We start from the raw sequence: 24,631 nt of genomic DNA, 5'->3' as shown, positions 1-24,631 counted from the left end.
AGCACAGCTGGGAGGATGGTTCATTTCACAGGTTTTGGGGCTTCCTGAAAGAATTGAGGGCCAACGCAGTGGCCCCCACCTGTAATCTCAGCACTTTGGGAGTCTAAGGCATGTAGAATACCTGAGGCTGGGAGTTAGAGACCACCCTGGCAAACATGATGAAGCCCTGACTCTACTAAAAATACAAAAAGTTGGCTAGGCATGGTGACGCATGCCTGTAATCCCAGCACTTTGGGAGGCTGAAGTGGGTAGATCACTTGAGGTCAGGAGTTCAGACCAGCCTGGGCAGCTGGTCTCTGCCCAGCGAAACCCTGTTTCTATTAAAAATACAAAAAATTAGCTGGGCGTGGTGGTGGGCGCCTATAGTCCCAGCTACTCGGGAGGCTGAGGCAGGAGAATCGCTTGAACCTGGGAGGTGGAGATTTCAGTGAGCCAAGATCGAGCTGCTACACTCCAGCCTGGGCAACAGAGCAAGACTCCGTCTGAAAAAAATAAAATCAGAAAAATTTGCTGGGCATGGTGGCATGTACCTGTAGTGCCAGCTATTTGGGAGGCTAAGGCATAAGAATCGCTTGAACCCTAGAGGTGGAGGTTGCAGTGAGCCCAGATCACACCACTGCACTCTAGCCTGGGCAACAGAGTGAGACTCCATCTGAAAAAAAAAAAAAAGAATTGCGGTCATGTTGCGGTAACAGTACCAGATCCAACTAAACAAGCACAGAAGCAACACCAGGAGGCAGAAGACTAAATTAGTTTTGTTTTTTTCTTTTCTTTTTTTTTTTTTTTTTTTTTTTTTTTTGGAGGAGTCTCGCTCTGTCGCCCAGGCTAGAGTGCAGTGGCCCAATCTCGGCTCACTGTAAGCTTCGCCTCCCGGGTTCACGCCATTCTCCTGCCTCAGCCTCCCGAGTAGCTGGGACTACAGGCGCCTGCACCACGCCCGGCTAATTTTTTTGGTACTTTTTTTAGTAGAGACGGGGTTTCACCGTGTTAGCCAGGATGGTTTCAGGAGGCCCGCCTTGGCCTCCCAAAGTGCTGGGATTACAGGTGTGAGAGACCGCGCCCCGCCACTTTTTTTTTTTTTTTTTTTTTTTTAGAGACAGGGTCTTGCTCTGTCACCCAGGCTGGAGTGCAGTGGTGTGATCAAAGCTCACTGTAACCTTGAGCTCCCGGACTTGAGGCATCCTCCCACCTCACCTCCCACATGCCACCATCCCCAGTTATTTTTTTATTTTTTTAATTTTTTGTAGAGACAGTCTAACTGTGTTGCCCAGGCTGATCTCCAACTCTTGGCCTCAAACAATCCTCCTGCCTCCACCTCCCAAAGTACTGGGATTACAGGCATGAGCCACCATGCCCAGCCTAAGCTACATTTTAAATCTGCAGTGAGTTAGTGCTTTACAGGTTGGCAAAAAATAAAATAAATAAAAAAAATAAAAATGTTAAAATCTGTAAATATCAAGTGTTAGTGAAGATGTCAACAATCCCACTACTGTTGAGCTTGCAAGTTGGTGTGAATGATACTTACCTATGACGCACCCTATACACACACACACACACACATATATACATATATATATATTTCTAAAAGGGCTGGGCATGGTGGCTCATGCCTGTAATCCCAGCATTTTGGGAGGCCGAGGCAGGGGACATGCCCGAGCCCAGGAGTTTAAGACCAGCCTGGGGAATACAGGGAGACCCTGTTTCTACAAAACATTTTTAAAATTAGCTGGGCATGGCGGCATGTGCCTGTAGTCCCACCTGCTCAGGAGGCTGAGGTGGGAGGATAGTTTGAGCCTGGAAGGCGGAGGTTGCAGTGAGCTGAGATCATGGCATACCTGGCTAATTTATTTTTTGTATTTTTAGAAGAGACAGGGTTTCACCATGTTGGCCAGGCTGGTCTCGAATTCCTGATCTCGTGATCCACCTACCTTGGCCTTCCAAAGTGCTGGGATTGCAGGTGTGAGCCACCGCACCCAGTCAATTTTTGTATTTTTTAGTAGAGATGGGGTTTCACCATATTGGCCAGGCTGGTCTTGAACTCCTGACCTCATGATCCACCTAACTCGGCGTCCCAAAGTGCTAGGATTACAGGTGTGAGCTACCATGCCCGGCCTAAAAAAAGTATTATTTTTTAAGGCATCAAGAACCTTAAACTTTATACACAAGGGTAAGGCCACCATCTCAAGGCATTTGACTTGTCACCTCTCTTGGAAGAGCCAGGTAGATGAGGCAGATGTTCTGGGCAGAGGGCAGGACGAGAGTTTGGGGTCTGGTCTGCTCTCTTCTCCGGCTGGGCTGTGGAGGGGGTGGGAAGGTGGGCAATGCATATCTCAGGCAGCCAGGCCTTTATTACATTTGCGAAGCTGGTCTGCAGATGCAGCACAAGATAAAGAGCTCTGTCCAGAACCACCCGCCACACTGCTGATTGCCCTGGCAGACACGCGCCTGCCAGATAACATCTTTAATATCCAGGGGGAAATGAATTCCCCTGCTTGGTCTGCCCATTTGGCCTAGCCTCTCATCACAATCTGTTTATCTCGCAGAGCTTCCTCCCCTGGTACAGAGAGGAGAAATTGTTCTTCTGCCACTGAGCTTTCTGCCACAGCTGAGAACACACTGTCAAAATGGCAGGGTGTGCTGTCGGTCATGCCTTTTCTTCCTTCCTGCATTCAGCTTTTATGGATGCTTTTGCATTAGAGCTGTGCCAGGCACAGGGGACCTGGGATGAATCAGGAATGAACCCCGTCCTGGAAAAGTGGGTAGTGCAGTGGTGTAGACAGACTAGAAAGCGAATTATCACAGAACAGAGTATAATGGGCCTGGCGCAGTGGCTCACGCCTGTAATCCCAGCACTTTGGGAGACTGAGGCGAGCAGATTACTTGAGGTCAGGAGTTCGAGACCAGCCTGACCAACATGTAGAAATCCGGTCTCTACTGAAAATACAAAAAGTAGTCAGGTGTGTGCATGCCTGTAATTCCAGCTACTCAGGAGGCTGAGGCAAGAGAATCCCTTGAACCCAGGAGCGGGGGCGGAGGTTGCAGTGAGCCGAGGTCACTCCACTGTACTCCAGCTTGGGCGAAAGCAAAACTCTGTCTAAAAAAAAAAAAAAAAAAAGGATAATGGAGGCAGTGGAGCCATGGAGCCACAGGAGCAAAGCAGGGTGAAAAGCTTAATTTCACCAAGGTGGTGGTCTGGGAAGGTTTCCAGAGAAAATGAATTTTTATTTCCTCCAAAATTATATATATGTTTTTGTTGTTTTTATTTTGAGAGGAGGCCTCACTCTGTCGCCCAAGCTGGAGTACAGTGGCAACATCTTGGCTCACTGCAACCTCCGCCTCCCGGGTTCAAGTGATTCTCCTGCTCAGCCTCCCGAGTAGCTGGGATTACAGGCGCGCACCACCATGCCTGGCTAATTTTTGTACTTTTAGTAGAGACGGGTGTAAAGGTAAACTGAGGCTGGAGCCAAACCAGGAACGAAGACACAAGGCAAATGGCAGTGAGAATAGCTTTTATTAGGGCTTGCAGGCGAGGTTCCTCAGTCCAAAGGTGTGGGCCAAGGAAGTCGCGCTGAGGGAGGAGGGTGGGGGCTTCTTATAGCCTGAGAGGTAGGGAAGCTGGTTGTGCAAACAGGGCCTGGGGGGTCTTGAAACTACTAGGGCAGGAGTTGAGTAAGGGTCATGAGGAAGGGGTCTTTGGAAACTGTCGACGGAAATTGCTGTTGATGAACTTGTGGAATGCACGTGAGCTGCAGGTCACGGGGGAGTGTGACTGCCCAGCCGGAACTCTGACGCATGTAAGTCTGAGGGTGTGTACAAGGGTGAAGGGAGTCTTTAACAAAAGGCCTGCTACGCCGGGTAACGCTGCCATGTTGGGTCTAGATTCCTGCCTAACAACGGGGTTTCGCCAGGTTGGCCAGGGTGGCCTCGAAATCCTGACTTCTGTTGCCCAGAGTGCTCATGGCTCATTGCAGCCTCCACACCCTGGGCTCAAGTGATCCTCCCATCTCAGCCCCCAGGGTATGTGGGACTACAGTCACGTGCCACCACCGCAGGCCTCCTGTATTCTTACATGTATACAGTAACTCACAATTAAAGCATAAAGAAATATAAGATCTAGTCAAGGGTATTGGGAGAACTGGCCTAGAACTTTCTTCTTTCACTAAAGAAAATTTTAACTCTTAAGAAATATTCACAATACAATCGTCTTCGTAGTCCATAAAATCGGTCTTTTTAGTTGCCAAAATTAGAAGTTGCATACAATTACAAGAGTAAAATAGAATTATAAAATGGTACGTTAGGTTTAAGGTTTATGGCCGGGTGCGGCGGCTCACGCACTTTGGGAGGCCGAGGCAGGCGGATCGCTGGAGACCAGGAGAGCGGGACCCAGTCTCTACAAAATAAAAATAAAATGTGAGGAGAGGGTGACGTTTTCCAGGTACAGAGGGGAGGTCCGGGCAGAAGCGCAGGGAGAAAGTGTGAATATGCTGAGCGTATTCCGGGAGCAGCAAGTAAGCCGGTGTGACCGGAGGGAAATGGAGGCCTGGATGCCGGACGGTGAGGGTGACTGCGCCAGCGTCCGCCCAAGAAGTCTCCCCGCTTTCCCGCCTTTCCTCAGCCTTCGGCCCCTTTTTGCTTTCCTTTTGCGCTGTGCTGACTCCGCCCCTCCGCCGGCGCCCGTGGCCTCGCTCCTGAGGGAAACAGGCCGGGGGTGGGGCCGGCGTGGTCATCTCCGTGCGCCTTCCCTCAGGGCGCCGAGCCGCTGGCGCCGTCTGTCTGACGTCACGGTCACTGACAGCGTGAGCCCGCGGCGGCTGCTGCCATGGTGGCTGGCGGCCCGGTAAGGTTCTGAGTGGATCTCCTGCCAGGCCAGAGCGCGTTCCTGGGCCGCAGGGGAAGGCCGGGAGTTTGCAGCCAGGGCGGCCGGTTTGTGGTCTGCAGTGTTGTGAGGCTGAGGTGGGGGGTTGAAGGCCCAGAAGCCGGACTCTGTGACCCGGATCGGAGGGTGTGCTGGAGGGGTGGCTATGTCCAGGCTGGGTGAGGGGAGCGGCAGTGGGGCCCAGGGGGCTGGAGGAAGCCTTAGGGTTCAGACTGGGATGCAGGTAGTCAGGAGCTCAGGGTTTGGGCAAGGGGGTACCTGCCGGGGTTCTGCCTTGGGGGTGGGTTTACCAGACTCACGAATCTCTCTCTCTCCCTACGCCCGCCCGCCCGCCTGCTCCCGGTGGCTTCTGCTGGCCGCAGGTGCAGGATGTCTAGACTGGGAGCCCTGGGTGGTGCCCGTGCCGGGCTGGGACTGTTGCTGGGTACCGCCGCCGGCCTTGGATTCCTGTGCCTCCTTTACAGCCAGCGATGGAAACGGACCCAGCGCCATGGCCGCAGCCAGAGCCTGCCCAACTCCCTGGACTATACGCAGACTTCAGAGACCGGACGCCAGGGTAGGAGCCCGTCTCCTGAGACCGCGGTCACTGCAGACTGATGGGCCTGGGGTCTGGGCTGCTTTTGGTGGAGATTGTGGGACAGGGCAACGTAGAGAAGCGCCTTAGGGTTTCACTTTTTTGGAAGCTTGTTGAAAAAGCAGTCGTCGGGCCGGGCGCGGTGGCTCACGCTTGTAATCCCAGCACTTTGAGAGGCCTAAGCGGGCGGATCACCTGAGGTCAGGAGTTCAACACTGGCCTGACCAACATTCAACCAGATGTCAACATGGTGAAACCCCATCTCTACCAAAAATACAAAAATTAGCCGGGCGTGATGGCGCGGCCTGTAGTCCCAGCTACTGGGGAGGCCGAGGCACGAGAATCGCTTGAACCCAATAGGCAGAGGTTGCAGTGAGGTGAGGTTTCACCACTGCACTCCAGCCTGGGCGACAGAGTGGGACTCCGTCTCAAAAAAAAAAAAAAAGCAGTCATGGTTTTCTCTACTCTTTACCCTGTATTCCCAAGCAAGTATATTTCAAAAAGACTGCTTAGCTGCTTAGCTTTCACTTTTAGTTCTGGCCACACTAGTGCTATGTGGGTGTTAAAGGCACTTGCTTAGTGTTGGGTGAGGTGTGTAATAAGTAGAGAGAATCCAAAAGCGGGCAAAAAGAATAATCTTGTAGGGATTAAAAGTCTTCAGGCTTATGTATTAAATCATATATTTGAATTTGAAGACAACTTGGAAACTATCTCATTCAAGTTTGTTTGTTTGTTTTGTTTTTTAATCCCTCCTATGAGGAAACCAAGATTCAAAAAGACTGTGTAACTTTCCTGAGGCTGTCACAGATTAAGTGGCAAGGTTGGGCCTGTTGGGCCTGGTCACCTGGTCCAGTGGAGTTTCTACGGCATAGGGCTAGGAGCACACTTAATGCAATTGAAGCTGAATGTGGCTGGCAGCCCGCACAGCTGAAATGAGTAGTTCTTTCAAATTTGCAGATTTGTTAATTCGTTTGAGCAAAGGATCTAGGGCTGGTTCAAACTACTACCATATTTGTGCAAGAGGAGTGTTTTTTTTTCTTTTCTTTTTTTTTTTTTTTTTGAGATGGAGTCTCACTCTGTTGCCCAGGCTGGAGTACAGTGGCATGATCTTGGCTTACTGCAACTTCCACCTCCCTGGGTTCAAGTGATTCTTATGCCTCAGCCTCCCAAGTAGCTGGGATCACAGGTGTGCGCCACCATGCCCAGCTAATTTTTGTATTTTTAGTAAAGATGGGGTTTCCCCATGTTGGCCAGGCTGGTCTCGAACTCCTGGCCTCGGCCTCCTAAAGTGCTGGGATTACAGGCGTGAGCCACCACACCTGGCCAAGAGGAGCGTTTACATTATCTCACTCCCACGCTAATTGGAAGTGAGTGTTTTCTCTGATTGCCAGTGTTAGATGGTTTGGAAAAGTTAGTTCTGGAGGAGTCTTCAAAGAGCTATCACCTTAGATTGCAACTGATTGTCACCACTTTATAATCTGGTGGTAATCTAGTATTGCAGTGTGCTTCCTTCCCTTGAATTTTGTTTGTTAATTGCTTCGCAGTAGTCTTTCTTCTGAGATTAGAAGTGGCCACATTCCCAGAGATCTTTCTTGCTCTACATTCTTGAGTATTACTGGATGTGTGTTGTGGCCTGGCCTAGTTTTTTTTTTTTTTTAAACCAGATTTCCTTAAAGAAGGGATTTATGCTTGCCATATTGTGGGGTCCTGCCTCTCTGGTTTCCTTTTTGTTTTTGCATTTTTCAGTCCAGTTACCATAGGTGGCTGTCACTTTGCTACCATTTCACTGCTGGAATTTACTCAAAAGAGTGAGGCCTAGGGTTGGGTCAGCAGGGCTTAGTAATGGTGTGTTTCTGAGGCGGTTTGGATGGGCTTTTTCTGGTGTACCTCTTCTCTTAGCAACTGCCCCCTTTCTCCTAGTCCTTCTCTGATACACTAAATGAAGTTCTGGGAGAAACTCCCAAGTTTTCCCTACTATTGTTTGTGAAGTGAGAGGTCAGAATGTGATGGAGCTCAGTTTTAGTTTTAGTTTTGCTGTGTGGTTGGTATTGACTCCCTGGTATTGGGCACTATACGGTGAGGTAAAGGTTTTTTTTTTACTCTAGCAGGACAGCTGTCCTCCTTCAGATTCCACACTCGGGCAAGCATTTTACATTATCTGTCGTGGTGTGCAGCATTCCTGAAGGGCCCTGGTATGGAAGGTTCTTGGGGCAGAGGACTCGTTTAGAGATCCCTGGGTAGTTTCTTGGGACTTGTTACCATGACCTGGCTGTGAACGTCTGCTACCTGAGCGTCACTGGGCCTTCTCTTCCAATGGAAAGCAGGTGTTCTTGAATTCTAGGTGTGAGATCTCTTCCCCACTATATTCCTGGATGTCACTGGCTCCCATTCTCCTTCCTTCAGTGATGCTCTTGCGGGCTGTCTCAGGTGGGGCTGGAGATGCCGCAGTGCTGCCCAGCCTTCCACGGGAAGGACAGGAGAAGGTGCTGGACCGCCTCGACTTTGTGCTGACCAGCCTTGTGGCACTGCGGCGAGAGGTGGAGGAGCTGAGGAGCAGCCTGCGAGGACTTGCCGGGGAGATTGTTGGGGAGGTCCGGTGAGTAATGCAGCTTCCTCTCCCGCTTTATCCCTCCCCTGCAGCTTTTTCAGCTGAGGTGTGTTCTGGCCTTTGCTTTCTGTCTCTAAAGAAGAAACCAGTTTTATAGCTTCTAGCCTAATCTGGGTGGAAGCTGTACATTTGGTACCTCGCCTTGCACACGCTCCTTGCTGCCTCTGGACTCTCATGGTTGATCTGTTGTAACAGCTGAAATGCTCTGTTTGCCTAACCTAGTCTGTCTGTGTGGTCTGGGCCCAGGGAGCTGCCCTTCTTACCCTCCTGAGGGTTAGAGACCTAGGATTTTCTCTGCTTTTGGCCCTTTAATGAGGAGCAGTAGTAAGAGGCACCCCATGGTGAGCAGAAAGACAGGCTGGATGGGACCTAATGGTACCCTTCGGGATGGGGCCTGCTTTCCAGATCCCACATGGAAGAGAACCAGAGAGTGGCTCGGCGGCGAAGGTTTCCGTTTGTCCGGGAGAGGAGTGACTCCACTGGCTCCAGCTCTGTCTACTTCACGGCCTCCTCGGGAGCCACATTCACAGATGCTGAGAGTGAAGGGGGGTGAGTTGTCTCTCCTGGAGGCAGTTATGGCTACAGCCAGGTGGTGTTTTGTAAAAGTATTATCATTGGAAAATCCAAACTAAGCTGCTGCAAATAATTTTTGGAACAGGTAAGAGTATAATAAATACAGAAGAGTTTAAACGAAAAACCCATCCAATTTATGTCATTCAGACAAATGTAGATGTTAATAGCAGTTATTGCTTCCATCTGTTATCTTAGTTTATTACAAAGTTATGATATATTTGGGCGTTTTTCTGTGTTATCACAAGGACTTGATAAGCACTGTTTGACTTTGTTCCTTTCCTTGGGTGGCCGAGCTGTTGTACCTAGATGTCTAAGCACGAAGCATGCTCCTCCCTGGAGTCACCCTCTTCCCACAGGGGAGCCTTGCCTGTGATCTTTTGCATTTTTATAGGTGGGAGGTGGATGTCCTGAGTTCTTAGTGGCCCAGGAGGGCTGATGATAGGCCTTTCTGTGAGGCGGGGCAGGTGGCAGGAGTCTGGTGGACAGCCTCCTCCAAGTCTGGTCATGCTAAGGGCGTTTTGAGTTTAAACCACTAGCACCACTTTGAAACTTTGGTCCCAAGGATAGAGTCTGATGTTGTCACTAGCAGCATCTGCCCTTGTCTGCTGCTAGCTCCGATCATTCAGGTAGCCTGTGTGAGGCCTAGAGGCCGATTTCTCCTTGTCCAGCCTTCTTCTCAAGGGAAAGACTGGTGCAGAGAACAGCCAAGTTTTATGCTGGATCAGAGAAATTAGCTATAAGCAGGCAAATGGAAACTAGAAGTTAAAGTCAGTCAGTTAAAACCAGGCATGGTGGTGGCTCATGGTAATCCCAGCACTTTGGTAGGCCGAGACAGGAGGATTGCTTGAGTTCAGGAGCTTGAGACCACCCTGGGCAAGGCAGCAAGACTACATCTCTACATAAAATAACTACCTGGGGGAGGCCGAGGTGGGCGGATCACCTGAGGTCAGGAGTTTGAGACCAGTCTGGCCAACATGCTGAAATCCTGTCTCTACTAAAAATACAAAAATTAGCCAGGCGTGGTGGTGCATGCCTGTAATCCCAGCTAATCGGGAGGCTGAGGCAGCAGAATTGCTGGAACCCAGGAGGCGGAGGTTTCAGTGAGCCGAGATCATGCCACTGCACACCAGCCTGGGAGATAAGAGTGAGACTCCATCTCAAAAAAAAAAAAAAAAAAGTAAATACTAGGTGATAGGAATTTTTCAGCTCCATTATAATCATATGCACCCACTGTTATATGCGCAGTCCATTGTTGACTGACACGTCATTATCACCAACGCTGGATTTGATGACTGCTCAGGGGCCTCCAGAAACCTGTGGAGTGGTGGCGAAGAGCTCTGCTCCTCCATAGGGGACTGCCGTTGCCTGGGTTGTCAGATCCCTATTATCTGTATTCTCAAGGGCAAGCAGAGGTGGCCCTTTTCTATTCAATTTACCTAAATGGCTCTGGGCCAAGAGATGCTTCCAGAAGTTGTGTTAAAGAGGGGGCAAAAATGAAATTAACATTTGATACATCTGAAGTGAAGAGAGAGATGGAGGAAGTAGTTGACAGTGGGCACTGAGATGTAAAAGAACATCTCTGCAACCCAAGGAAGCAGGCCACTTGGGTGGGGAATTGATATTTGAACTCTCTAAGGAGGTGGAACAGAAGGAGAGGTCACAGCTCTGCCCCAGATCAAACACAACTTGAGGTCCTTCATGACTGTTTTTTGTTTTGTTTTGAGACAGGGTCTCACTCTGTTGCCCAGGCTGGAGTTCAGTGGCACCATCACAGCACAGCAGCCTCAACCCCTTGGGCTCAAGTGGTCCTCCTGCTTCAGCCTTCTGAGTAGTGGGGACTACAGGCATGTGCCACCATGCCAGCCAATTTTATTTATTTTTTTGTAGAGATGGGGTCTCACTATGTTGCCCAGGCTGGTCTTGAACTCCTGGCCTCAAGCAGTTCTCCCACATTGGCCTCCAAGTGCTGAGATTACAGGCATGAACCATCGCACCTGGTCCTCTTTGTGATGATTTAAAGAAGTTGTCCTAGGCCGGCGCAGTGGCTCAGGCCTGTAATTCCAGCACTTTGGAAGGCCGAGGCGGGTGGATCACTTGAGGTCAGGAGTTCAAGACCAGACGACCAACATGGTGAAACCCTGTGTCTACTAAAAATACAAAAATTAGCTGGGCGTGGTGGTGGGCGCCTGTAATTCCAGCTATTCCGGAGGCTGAGACAGGAGAATCACTTGAACCCAGGAGGTGGAGGTTGCTGTGAGCCAAGATTGCACCACTGCACTCCAGCCTGGGCAACAGAGAAAGACTCCACCTCAAAAAGATAAGTACAAACTTCTGGGGTCAGTGGGAGCCAGAGCAGTTAACCAGGGACATCTGTGGGACCTTCACTGCTAGGGGTGCTCACTGGGACTCCCAAGGCCACAAGGAGCAGGCCAGAGCTGCCAGACACCTGTGATGGGGCAAGGGGAGGGGTGGCTTTCTTAATTATAGCTCCATCAGGCTGTGTCCCATGCCCAGTCCCGTGGCATGAGAGCAGGTGGTGGTGCAACACTCTGTGGTTGAGCTGGCTGCTCTCTAGGGCAGTGGCTGTGGTGAATGATTCTTTGTGCCATCGTCATTGCCATGTAGGTCAAGGGGGAGCTCTAGGAGTCTACAAACTCTGAAATGGCTTTGAACCTGTGTCTTGGGGCAAGGAGAGCTGCTTTGAGGGATGAAGGGCTGAGATTTGATGGGCTGCTTGATTTCACTGAAAGCTGTATTCCTTCTTCCAAATAACAACTTTGAGGTCTCAGGAGATTGAGGGTGGCAGAGGCAGAATCACTGTGCAGCTCTGTGAGCTTGTTCCCTGGGCATTGTACCAAACACAGCTTGAGTTCCCTGTCAGAACCCAACTTGCCCTAAAACACCAGCTCCTTCAGCAAGCCTTCCCAGGCATCTCAGCCAAGAGAGATTGCCTGCAGCCTCATCGTGAAGACTCCTTCTTGGGCGTTTATGGCCTCACTAAGTTGGGTCTTATCTCAAGGTCAGGGCCCATGTCATCTTTGAAGACCTCATACTCAGTCTCTAACATGGTTTAGGTAGAGTTAAGAGAAACTTAATTGCCAGGAGGGGAGATGTGCATAACTGAGTCCTTCATTACTGCTTAAGAGTGGCAGTCTCCTTGCTCAGAGGGAGCCTTGGGTCTCTGGTCCACTGTGGGAACTCCAGTCCTCCGGAGTGCACGGGACCAAAGGACCTTTTCAAAGGTCCCTGCTAGTCCCTGGCAGATCTCAAAAGCCTCAGGCTATGTTAAAAGGGTCACTTCTCTGTGGTAGATTTCTCCAAGGACTGGGTTGGGTTAGTCCGGGAGGTGGAAGGTGAAAGAGAATGGTGTAAATGTGGTAGCCCTTGGCATGTGATTAATCTCTTCTGAGGCCCCAGTAGCTGCTCCAGGCGGTAGGGTTTCAGATTGATGAGGAGAGTGCCTTAAAGTGGGGCTGAGATGCAATTAAAGTCCACTCTTTAAAGTGCCAGGTTCCCTGGAGCCTCCCTGCCTCCCAGGGCTCTACCAGCTTTCACTCTGTTTGTGGCAGCAAGGCCCCCTGACCTCTCTTCTTGGCTTTGGGAGCTGGGCCTTTAGGATCCAGAGGGATGGCAGTATCACAGGTCAGGTCCCAGGGGATTCTGTGCTGATGCCTGGGCTCCAGCAGGGCTGGGTCCCTCCCTGGGGGTACTGGAGGCAGAGAGACTCCTGTTTAGACTCCTGATTGGCTGAGGCAGTCCTCAACCCAGCAAGAAATAGGGTCTCCCCCTCTTTCTAGCAAAGGGAGATGATGTGATTCCAGCTTTCCGTTCCAGATAAACCATCTATCCATTTTGCCTTTGGGCCTGGCTGGGCAGAGAAGACTCTGGTTTGATTTTTCTTAATCTGTGGCAGGTGCAGTTGGGAGTTTCGGTTTCTCTAGGTTGCCTGTGGGTGGTCTCACTCATCAGTACCTAGGTTGGTTACAAAATCTAATGACACTTATCCTTCTGCCTTTAATTTCTAAAGGTGCTTTTTTTTTTTCCTAATAACTAAAGGGGAAAGATACTTGGATAACCTCTTAAAAAACAAAGGTGCGGTTAAGAAAGGTTTTAAATACCTTACAAGTTCTTGTAGTAGATATGTCTGGGGCCTCTTTTTTAGATGAGGCTGAAGCTCCTCTGTAAGGATGCTGTCAGCATGGACTGGGCATCCAGTCTGGTTGCTCACTTCCAGAGCCTTCAGAGCCTGCCGCTTTATAGTTTCTGGACAGGAGGACAGCACTTCTGCCCTGACATTAGGCTATCATGTGTTGACTTTATTTGTACGTGTGTGTGTCATCTCTCCTTCAATCCTGTTTTGCTCCAGCCACAGGGGGCCTACTCTCTTTTTTCTTTTTCTTTTTTTTTTTTGACGGAGTCTCTCTTTGTCGCCCAGGCTGGAGTGCAGTGGCATGATCTCGGCTCACTGCAAGCTCCGCCTCCTGGGTTCACACTATTCTCCTGCCTCAGCCTCCCGAGTAGCTGGGACTACAGGTGCCTGCCACCACGCCTGGCTAAGTTTTTGTTTTTAGTAGAGACGGGGTTTCACCGTGTTAGCCAGGATGGTCTCGATCTCCTGACCTCGTGATCCATCCACCTCGGCCTCCCAGAGTGCTGGGATTACAGGCGTGAGCCACCGTGCCTGACCTTGTGTTTGCTTCTGACCCCTAGAAGTCCTACCTTTTCCCTTGCTTAGTCTTTATCTATTTTAGGCAATTAGGGAAAACACCCTAATCAACTGCTGGTGGCTGAGATCCAAGAGAAACTCAGCTTCCTCTTTAGTGGGTGCATCAGGGTTGGGGCTTCTTAGGAGCCACCTGGCATGTGGCAGCCCCCCCCAAACACCTTTTCAGGGGGTGGTTTGCATCGTCTTCCCCTTCTTGCTTCTGGTTGCAAAGTGATTCCTATCACCTCTCCTCACATCCTTAAGTTCTCAAGGTTACCAAGGGCTACTCCTGTTGCAGTTTAGGTTTGGTTGACTTGGGCCAGAGGTTATGTTTGTGGATGCGTGTGGCTGCCCATGGTCTGAGGCTGCACCCACCCACGTTGGTTCTGATAAGTGTCTCTGACTCATAAGGCAGAAATGAGCAGGGGCTTCTCACATTTGCCTTGACTGTCACAGGGCCCCAGCTGGTCAGCTACTCTTTCTTTCCCGGATCATTTTCCCAGCCCTTAGTTCCCATAGGAAGCTTTCTCTCAAATAATGATTTCTGCTGGGCATGGTGGCTCATGCCTGTAATCCCAGCACTTTGGGAGGCCAAGGTGGGCAGATCACTTGAGGCCAGGGGTTTGAGACCAGTCTGGGCAACATGGCAAAACCCCATCTCTACTAAAAATACAAAAAAATTAGGTGGGAGAGTTGCTTGAACCCAGGAGGTGGAAGTTCAAGTGAGCCAAGATCGAGCCACTGCACTCCACCCTATCTCAAGAAAAGAAAAAAGAAAAAAAATCTGCCCTCAAGAGGTATTTGGTGCTTTGGACAATGCCATGAAGAGTGCTGCTTTAGTGGTGAGGGATACAGACCCTAGAGGCTCTGAGCTGAATAATCCTCTTGTCCCTTACATTTCTCTGCCAGTTATACAACAGCCAATGCGGAGTCTGACAATGAGCGGGACTCTGACAAAGAAAGTGAGGACGGGGAAGATGAAGTGAGCTGCGAGACTGTGAAGATGGGAAGAAAGGATTCTCTGGACCTGGAGGAGGAGGCAGCTTCGGGTGTTGTGCCCAGTGCCCTGGAGGCTGGAGGTTCCTCAGGCTTGGAGGATGTGCTGCCTCTCCTGCAGCAGGCTGATGAGCTGCACAGGGGTGATGAGCAAGGCAAGCGGGAGGGCTTCCAGCTGCTGCTCAACAACAAGCTGGCGGTGAGGCTCCAGCTGCCTGCCTGCTTCTCCCTCCCTCCCTCCCTCCCTCCATCTGCTTCTGAGCCCTGGGGAATGAAGGCCCATGTGGTTACTGCCCCTACAAGGTGACATGGGACGAGAAATGGTGAGACAGCTGGTTCTGCATCTGTCCCCTGGGTTGCATATCCTCTTCTAAGGAGGCCCAGCATGGACCCTAGGGCCAGGGTACCGCTTGCCCCAGAGCTGCCTCCCCTCTGGGGATGGGGAGCGTAGTCTTCTGCCTTCTGTAGAGCTACTGCAGAAAGAACTGTACCTCTCACCTCTAGGGGGAAATGTGGAAAGAACTGTATTTTTTTTCTCCTCTTGTTTCCCTTGAGGCAGAGTCCAAGCTGCCAGCCCCATTACAAGTGACAACTGTGTAAGTTGTTCACCCACAATTCTCTTCTCAGGTTCAGACAAAATTTATGCCCACCCAGGTATAAATGCCCCCCTCCGGAAGTTAGAAGTTTCCCTTTTCCTTTCACACTTTCTTCATGTGTCAGCAAAAGACCTTGTGCCTTATGACATCTTGGAGTTGACCTTTCCTCCCACCAGTTCTAGGAGGCCAGAATGCCCTCTGTGATTGTGCAAGCTACTGGCTAGACAGAGAATGTGTCATACATTAACTGCATGTGGGAAGGGATGACTGGGGGGAAGACTGCCTGTAGGAGCTGGCCTGATATTGATGATTGTAACATACTAGCTTGGAAATTCAAACCTAGGGTGTGGGGGAAGGCCAGGGCCCCCATTCTCCACAGCTGAGGAAAAAGGGGCCTTACCTGTTTCCGTCTGGTCTTCAGTATGGAAGCCGGCAGGACTTTCTCTGGCGCCTGGCCCGAGCCTACAGTGACATGTGTGAGCTCACTGAGGAGGTGAGCGAGAAGAAGTCATATGCCCTAGATGGTAAGTGCTGACAGCTTCCTGTGGGAAGGTGACTGGTTCGGGGTGGGGCTGGCCCATCTGCGTGGGGAACCACCAAGATGCTGTCAGAGCAGTTGTGGCTCAGTTACCCACTAGGGACAAACTCTGGCTCCCCGAGACCCTTGCTTTCTCCTCTGGAGGAAGAGAGCAGTCTTTGTTTATCTGTATATCATGCTGATTAGTAACACACGTGCATATGTTTTTAGGAGTACTTGTATCCTATCAGCATTATTCGTTTTTCTCACTCTCTAGCCACAGAGGGCAAAACCTTTTTTCTTAACCTGAGGTTTTTTTGCTACTTAGAAATCTGGTTTCAGTTATGAAGCCTGTGGGGCAGGTGTTCTAAGAATATGGGTAGCTTATGCCAGGCACGGTGGCTCACGCCTATAATCCAGCACTTTGGGAGGCCGAGGTGGGCGGATCACGAGGTCAGGAGATTGAGACCATCCTGGCGAACACAGTGAAACCCCATCTCTACTAAAAATACAAAAAAATTAGCCAGGCATGGTGGCAGGCACCTGTAGTCCCAGCTACTTGGGAGGCTGAGGCAGAATGGTGTGAACCCAGGAGGCGGAGCTTGCAGTGAGCCGAGATCGCGCCACTGCACTCCAGCCTGAGCAACAGAGTGAGACTCCATCTCAAAAAAAAAAAATAATAATAATATATATATATATAGAGAGAGAGCTAGCTTAGAAGACTCTGGAATCCACTTGGCAAGTCTATTGGCAAAGGCTCCACCCTGGAGGATAGGGTGCATCTGACCTGTGCCAGGCTCAGTGCTTGGCCTTGTCTGTCATGAGGTCAGAGAATCCTGGGACTTTAGAGACTGATGTGTCCTACTGAACTCCACACACTGAGTCAGGTACTATCAGTGGGTTTCTAGGTCTGTGGTTCAGTTAATATCTTTTTTTTTTTTTTTTTCCAAACAGTCTTTCTCTGTTGCCCAGAGTGGAGTTCAGTGGCCTGATCTCGGCTGACTGCAACCTCCACCTCCTGGGCTCAAGCAATTCTCCTGCCTCAGCCTCCCCAGTAGCTGGGATTACAAACACATGCCACCATACCCGACTAATTCTTATATTTTTAGTAGAGATGGGGTTTCGTCATGTTGGCCAAGCTGGTCTCGAACTCCTGGCCTCAAGTAATCCACCCACCTAGGCCTCCCAAAATGCTAGGATAACAGGCATAAGCCACTGCGCCTGGCCAGTTAACTGTCTAAAACAGATTTGTTTACCTTTCTATTATAAGTACAGCCTGATAAATATTATTGAATCCTTGATAATGTATACTCTAACAATACCTCAAGGTTAACATTCTAAACATCTGTAGAATTCTGTCGATGGAGAAAGAACAGACCAGTTGAGTAGGATGTGTCTGCAGACCCTCAGAAAAATTCCTGGAAGTTTTAACAAAAGATGCTTAATTATGATTACTTTCTCTTCAAAAGTTTCTATTTTCCCTCCTGAATTTCAGGTAAGGATTCCCAATCAGTTTTGGGGCTGATTTTTGGACTTGTCATGTCAACAACCTTTCCTTTCCCTCTTGATCATTGATCATCTCTTATTAGTGCTAGTAGCCAGCATGAACCCCAAAGACAGAAGTGGAGGCAGTGGTTAGAGGGACAGCATTTGGTTGGTCTGGCCTCCTGAGCTTAGCACCCATGGACAAATCTTTACCTGCTGGAGGTCAGATGACTATGGAATGTCTCTGAAGGTTCTGCTCTGAGATCACAGCCTTTAAGAATTATCCTTACTGGGTATAAAGTTTATTTCATTGTATCTCTAGGAGCTGGACCACCAGGAGGTACTCATTCTCTGGGGTCTCAGGCAATGTCTACAACGCTGTCTAGCTTGTCAGCAACTGGTTGTCTGTCTAGCTTGTCAGCAACTGGTTGTCTCATTCTGCTATTATTTTCCTAGTGAGGCAGTACTTTGAAGAGGGCAGAGAGAAATTCCCAAAGAGGCAGTGTCCCTCATTGATGGGGCCATGTGGTCCTTCTGTTTGGGAAGGATCCCAGCACTTTGGGAGGCTGAGGCAAGTGCATCACCTGAGGTCAGGAGTTCGAGACCAGCCTGGCCAACATGGCGAAACCCATCTCTACTAAAAATACAAAAATTAGCCGGGTGTGGTGGCACACACCTATAATCCCAGCTACTGGGGAGGCTGAGGCAGGAGAATCGCTTGAACCCGGGAGGCGGAGGTTGCAGTCAGCCGAGATCACGCTACTGCACTCCAACCTCCAACCTTGGCAACAGAGTAAGACTCTTGTCTTTAAAAAAAATCCTATGTTGCAGTGTCTTCTCCAGTGCATAGGCATATGATGATCCTTATCTGGCAGTCCATAGGCTCCAGCCTCGATACTTTTTTATTTTTTTTTTTGGTGACAGAGTCTTGCTCTGTTGCCCAGGCTGGAGTGCAGTGGAGCAATCTCGGCTCACTGCAAGCTCCGCCTCCCAGGTTCACATCATTCTCCTGCCTCAGCCTCCCATTTAGCTGGGACTACAGGCGCCTGCCACCGTGCCCAGCTAATTATTGTATTTTTAGTAGAGACGGGGTTTCACCGTGTTAGCCAGGATGGTCTTGATATCCTCACCTCGTGATCCGCCCGTCTCAGCCTCCCAAAGTGCTGGGATTACAGGCGTGAGCCACTGCGCCCGGCCCAGCCTTGATACTCTTAAGTGACGCTTGTCAGAACTTTCATGTGTATGGGCTTTCATTTGTTTGTTAGAACACTAACCTAGAAAGCTTGGGTTAAGACTAAGTGAAAGTCATCTCTGGTCAAACCTCAGTCCATGTGGCTCTTGTGAAAGTTTTGGTCTAGAGCTAATTAATATTCTTGGATTGTGGATCCTTTTGAGAAGATATATATATATATATATATATATAAAATTTTTTTTTTTTTTAAGAGATAGGGTCTGGCTGTATTGCCCAGATTGGTCTTGAACTCTTGGTCCCAAGCTATCCTCTCCTTGGCCTCTCAAAGTTCTAGGATTACAGGTGTGAGCCAATGTACCCATCCCCTTTAGAGAATTTTATCAAAGCTGTGATCCCTCTCCCCAGTTACCTAAAATTTTATACAACTTGAGATCCATGGACACCACACCTCCAGAATAAGGTCTGTTGGGGACAATTTCTGATTGTGTTGGATCTTTTTTTTTTGAGGCAGAGTCTCTCACCCAGGCTGAGTGCAGTGGTGCAATCTTGGCTCGTTGAAACTTCTGCCTCCCAGGTTCAAGTGATTCTTCTGCCTCAGCCTCTCGAGGAGCTGGGACTACAGGCATGTGCCAACACACCCGGCTAATTTTTGTATTTTTACTAGAGACAGGGTTTGACCATGTTGCTCAGGCTTGTCTCGAACACTTGATCTCAAGTGATCCACCCACCTCGGCCTTCCAAAGTGCTAGGATTACAGGCATAAGCCAACGTGCCTGGCTGGATCCTTTTATATTTCAAATGCTAAAATCTGCTTCAAGCACATCAGGTGGGCGTTATAAAAAGAAGGTAACTGCCGGGCGCGGTGGCTCAAGCCTGTAATCCCAGCACTTTGGGAGGCCGAGACGGGTGGATCACGAGGTCAGGAGATCAAGACCATCCTGGCTAACACGGTGAAACCCCGTTTCTACTAAAAAGTACAAAAAACTAGCCGGGTGAGGTGGCGGGCGCCTGTAGTCCCAGCTACTCGGGAGGCTGAGGCAGGAGAATGACGTAAACCCGGGAGGCGGAGCTTGCAGTGAGCCGAGATTGCGCCACTGCACTCCAGCCTGGGTGACAGAGCGAGACTCCGTCTCAAAAACAAAAAAAAAAAGAAAGAAAAAAAGAAGGTAACTTGGGTTTCTAATGACAGATGGGGAAGCCAAGGTGAAGCAGAAGTCATCCCTGAAGTCTTCCCTTAGAAGCCGTTTGCAGCCTTTTCTGAGACAGTCTCCCTCTGTCACCTAGTCTGCAGTGCAGTGGTGCAATCTCGGCTCACTGCAACTTCTGCCTCCTGGGTTCAAGTGATTATCCTGCCTCAGCCTCCTGAGTAGCTGGGACTACAGGTGCTTGCCACCAAGCCCAGCTAATTTTTGCATTTTTGGTAGAGATGGGGTTTCACCATGTTGGCCAGGCCGGTCTCCAACTCCTGACCTCAGGTGATCTACCCACCTCAGCCTCCCAATGTGCTGGGATTACAGGCGTGAGCCACTGTGCCTGGCTTGTTTGAGGCCTTTTATTCTGCTCAAGTTCACAACTATTTCCAAACAAGTACAAGCTGGGTAGGGATTGATGAGAGCTAAAGCAGTCATTCTTCCCACAAGCCTTCCTATGAAAGTGTGCATAAGGGCTGGGCACGGTGGCTCAAGCCTGTAATCCCAGCACTTTGGGAGGCCGAGACGGGCGGATCACGAGGTCAGGAGATCGAGACCATCCTGGCTAACATGGTGAAACCCCATCTCTACTAAAAATACAAAAAAAATTAGCCGGGCGAGGTGGCGGGCGCCTGTAGTCCCAGCTACTCAGGAGGCTGAGGCAGGAGAATGGCGTAAACCCGGGAGGCGGGACTTGCAGTGAGCTGAGATCCGGCCACTGCACTCCAGCCTGGGCAACAGAGCCAGACCCCGTCTCAAAAAAAAAAAAAAAAAAAAAAAAAAGTGTGCATAAGAGCTGTGTCAACTCTGGATCTACCTTTGTCCTACAGGAAAAGAAGAAGCAGAGGCTGCTCTGGAGAAGGGAGATGAGAGTGCTGACTGTCACCTGTGGTAATAACACCCTGCAGTGTCCTGGGAAGAGCCAGCAAGGGCCAAAGCAGAGGACAGCTCTTTCTTTTCTCTGCCTGGGCCACAGAGGCATTTTCCAAAGGATCCAGGAGAGGGAGCTCTGGCTTGTATTTCCACATGCCTCAGTCTACCCCTAGCCAGAGACAAGGGAAGTTTCTGGTAGGGGAGGTGGCTTGGGGATGAGGCAAGGAGGGAGTACAAGGTTTTTTTCTGATGGGGCTTGGAGAAATGAGTAGCTTTGTAAGAGTCATCCTAGCTACAAAACTGGAGTTCTTAGCTCTCAGGAGGCTGGGACAATCTGCAGCTCCCCTATCCTGCACAAGCTCTTCTTTCCACTGTGTGATCCCTGGCTGCTGGTACTTCGGCTTCTTTGCTTGGTTTGCGTGAGGAAAAGTAGATGTGAGCTCACCCCTCCGGAAACATCAGAGGCAAAGTTCTGTCAACTTACCTGGGCCAGGGTGAACTCAAATCCTGGGGTCTGGTTCCAGCACCTGAGTTTTAGTGAAAATGTTCCTTTCCCACTGCCACCCTTGCTTTTCATGTCTCCACCCTCAGACTGTGAGCTAAGTGAGAGGCTGTGTTTCTCCATCTGTTGCTGAAACTTTTGTCTCTGCAAGGGTTCTTCTCAGAGGCCAGGTAACTGTTTCTTGGGTGTCACTGCTTCTCGGGGCTTCCAAGGATGAATAGCTATTCCTGAGGAACAGCTGTTTGGATTAAACATGGAAATGAGCCTCTAGAAGTGTCTGATACCCTCCAGATATTTAGCATATACATGAAAAAGCAACTTGGGCTGGTTACTCATCTAATGTCAACTGTGCTGCTAGGAACAATGCTGGGGGGATGGGGGAGTAAGACTTTGTTTCTGAAGACAGACCATGGGAAGCTGGCTGGCTGGTTCCCTTTGGGAGGGGCAATGTGGGGAAGAGGGCAAATATAGGAGGTCTTTCTTTCTCTGGTTCTGTTGGTTTCCAAGTTAACATTAGAAATTCCTAGAATATCCCCTCCCAATGTGACTATCCTAAGAAATTGCTTCCCAAGTCCCAGTGATACACCTGTATGCTTAAAAGCTAATGAGACCCACTTTTTTGTCTGCCCAGAAGATAAGTAGTATACTCAGGTCTCTTATACTTTCATGCTGATTATTTTGATGCTTTAAGGTTTTTATTAATGCCTGTGGCTGTACTCTTTATGAGAGAGGGAAAATCTGGAGATACGGACTGAGAACTTGCATAAATATTCTTAAGTGTAAGAGAGATTTACTGTGGTGAATCCAGCTTTAATACCTAGAATACTTTGGAGACTTGTAAGCCTACCATTATCTACTAAAGAATACTAATTGGGGCCAGAGGTCTGTGAAGAGAGGGGATTACGTAGAGATGAAAATTAGGTATTTTTAGCGCTAGTTGAGGGTAGAGGGATAGGGGACAATGCAATTAGGCTGTGGGTGGGGCATCCATTCCTTACTCAGCCCTTGTCCCTGAGCTTGCTGCTTCCCCCCTAGGTATGCGGTGCTTTGTGGTCAGCTGGCTGAGCATGAGAGCATCCAGAGGCGCATCCAGAGTGGCTTTAGCTTCAAGGTGAGGACAGGCTTTTCCTCCTTCCTTGTGCTGGCCTATCCCAGATTCCCTGCTCCTTTCCGACTCCCTGCCAAAAGCTTTTCTGCAGCCTCAGTGATTTGTTTTTTTGTTTTTTTTTTGAGACAGAGTCTCACTCTGTTGCCCAAGCTGGAGTGCAGTGATGTGATCTTGGCTCACTGCTACCTCTTGGGTTCAAGCGATTTTCCTGCCTCAGCCTCCCAAGTAGCTGGGATTACAGGCATGTACCACCATGCCCGGCTAATTTTTGTATTTTTAGTAGAGATGGGGTTTCACCATGTTGGCCAGTACTAGTCTCAAACTCCTGACCTCAGGTGATCCACCTGCTTCAGCCTCCCAAAGTGCAGGGATTACAGGCATGAGCCACCGCATCCAGCCCTTGCCTCTCTTTTAGCAACTCTGGTGTCTGATGTTAATTTATATTTACATTTTCCCCTTAGGAGCATGTGGACAAAGCCATTGCTCTCCAGCCAGAAAACCCCATGGCTCACTTTCTTCTTGGCAGGTGGTGCTATCAGGTAAGCTGCATTTCCGCATTTGACTTATTGGTCCTAAATGCCGTCTGATACTGATTTCCTTGCCAGGAAGAACAAGATCCTCAGCCTGGTCTGGCTCAGGTGCCCTTTCCTCTGAATGCTCATATTATTGGTGGTTGGACTCAGCCTCGTTTGACCCTATTTTCAGTATATCCCCAAAGATTTAAAAAAAAAAAACTTTTAAAACCTCTTATACACACCTTGATCTTTTGGTGGCAGGTCTCTCATCTGAGCTGGCTAGAAAAAAAAACTGCTACAGCCTTGCTTGAAAGCCCTCTCAGTGCCACTGTGGAAGATGCCCTCCAGAGCTTCCTAAAGGTATCAGAGAGGGGCAGGTGGCAGGCAAAAACACCAGGGTAACCTTTTTTCCTAAGGACATTACTAAGACCCTTAATGGGAGGGGTTTTCCTGTTAGGGGGCAATTTTGTATTTGCCTGTTCTATGGGAAAATCAGAATCACGTGCACAGCTTATCAAAAATATAGATTTCTTCAGACCCACTGAATCAGCCACATGGTTGGGGACTAGAAATCTCTAACAAACTTCAGCCTGATTAGAATATAGGAACCTCTTACTGAAATATCTTTGTCCCTTTTCCCAGGCTGAAGAACTACAGCCAGGATTTTCCAAAGCAGGAAGGGTATATATTTCCAAGGTAAACTCACTTTTCTACTTCAACATAGTTCTGGGAACTCCTGAAAGCACACAGTATCAGTTTTCACTGTTGTCTCTTTTCAGTGCTATAGAGAACTAGGGAAAAACTCTGAAGCTAGGTGGTGGATGAAGTTAGCCCTGGAGCTGCCAGATGTCACGAAGGAGGTAATGCTTTTTAAGTCGGGCAGATCACCTGAGGTCGGGAGTTCAAGGTCAGCCATAGAGAAACCCCGTCTCTACTAAAATTACAAAATTAGTTGGGCATGGTGGTGCATGCCTGTAATCCCAGCTACTCAGGAGGCTGAGGCAGGAGAATCGCTTGAATCCAGGAGGTGGAGGTTGCAGTGAGCTGAGATCATGCCACTGCACTCCAGCCTGGGCAACAAGAGCGAAAGTCCATCTCAAAAAGAATCGCTTGAATCCAGGAGGTGGAGGTTGCAGTGAGCTGAGATCATGCCACTGCACTCCAGCCTGGGCAACAAGAGCGAAAGTCCATCTCAAAAAAACAAAACTGCCTGTCATCACTGAATCATGTGACATTTTTAAGAAAGTCTTTCCTAGAGGTCTTATTTCCCTAGGAAAAAGCGTCTACCTCTAGGGGGAAGAGACAGATTTAATAGGCCCCAGGCTATCCTGGGAAAGTAGGAAAAAGACTGTAGCAGAGCTCAGAAAGGAAGCAAAGGGCCCCTCTTCTCAGGTTCCACTGGTTTGGGAAAATGCTGGTTTAAATATTGAGCCCTAGATTTGTTCTTTGTCTCCCTAGGATTTGGCTCTCCAGAAGGACCTGGAAGAATTGGAAGTCACTTTAGGAGACTAACCACATTTCACTGGCCTTCATGACGATGCTACTATTTAAGCGGGGGTGGGGGGGAAGGCTTTTTTCCTTAGACCTTGCTGAGATCAGGAAACCACACAAATCTGACTCCTGGGTCTGACTGCTACCCAGTACCATTCCCCATTAGTTAATTTATTCTAACCTCTAACCTAATCTAGAATTGGGGCAGTACTTGTGGCTTGGGTTTCTGTTATTCTCTCCCTTGAGTAATCTCTTGAAAAAAATCAAGATTCACACCTGCCCCAGGATTACACATGGGTGGAGCCTGCTGGTGACGTGGATGAACTTCAAAGCTATAGGAACAAAGCACAGAACTTGTCACTTTAATTTTTTTCACTGACGAATAGGCCTCAATACATATAGTCCTAAGATCATACCTTACCTACCAAGGTAAAAGGGATCAGAGTAGCCCATAGGCATTGCTTTCTTATCACCTATCATGTGAATTCTACCTGTATTCCTGGGCTGGACCACTTGATGACTTCCAGAGTCCTGTTAGCTTTTGGAATGACAGCAGTGGTATAGGGTTTATGATGCTATAAAACAAACAATGTCTGAAAAGTTGCCTAGAATATATTTTGTTACAGACTTGAAATAAACCAAATTTGATGTTATCAGCTCTTTATTCTTACTTGACACCTCCATGATTGTTTCCACCTACAGAGGCTATTGCAGGCAGGTTATGATTAATGTTCTTTACAGTATATAAAATACAGGTATCAAGCTTATTTTTAGCCTAAACAAGGCCTATTGCCACTAAGCAGATACTCCCTGCCCCTCTCATGTTCATT

At 49.1% G+C, this 24,631-nt stretch overlaps 1 protein-coding gene across 3 annotated transcripts; it reads left to right on the top strand.

The window, feature by feature from the left end:
- Window positions 1-3,999: 3,999 nt before the first annotated feature.
- Window positions 4,000-24,454, top strand: LOC116268563 (regulator of microtubule dynamics protein 3). 3 transcript variants are annotated; one of them, XM_031662529.1, is made up of 13 exons: window positions 4,000-4,837; window positions 5,239-5,432; window positions 7,854-8,046; window positions 8,464-8,607; window positions 14,246-14,531; window positions 15,350-15,452; window positions 20,143-20,203; window positions 21,723-21,798; window positions 22,257-22,334; window positions 22,572-22,670; window positions 22,953-23,006; window positions 23,090-23,170; window positions 23,769-24,454. In XM_031662529.1, exons 1-13 carry the CDS (start codon window positions 4,482-4,484, stop codon window positions 23,820-23,822), a joined length of 1,779 nt encoding a protein of 592 aa, XP_031518389.1. In that variant the 5' UTR covers window positions 4,000-4,481; the 3' UTR covers window positions 23,823-24,454. The 3 variants fall into 3 exon arrangements, with proteins under 3 accessions (XP_031518389.1, XP_031518390.1, XP_031518391.1); XM_031662530.1 differs by having other exon boundaries at window positions 4,726-4,953; XM_031662531.1 differs by having other exon boundaries at window positions 4,787-4,953; window positions 7,792-8,046.
- Window positions 24,455-24,631: the final 177 nt, after the last annotated feature.

This window comes from Papio anubis, unplaced genomic scaffold, assembly GCF_008728515.1.
Source record: "Papio anubis isolate 15944 unplaced genomic scaffold, Panubis1.0 scaffold723, whole genome shotgun sequence".
Taxonomy (NCBI): domain Eukaryota; kingdom Metazoa; phylum Chordata; class Mammalia; order Primates; family Cercopithecidae; genus Papio; species Papio anubis.
This window is presented reverse-complemented; position numbering and strand designations above follow the sequence as displayed.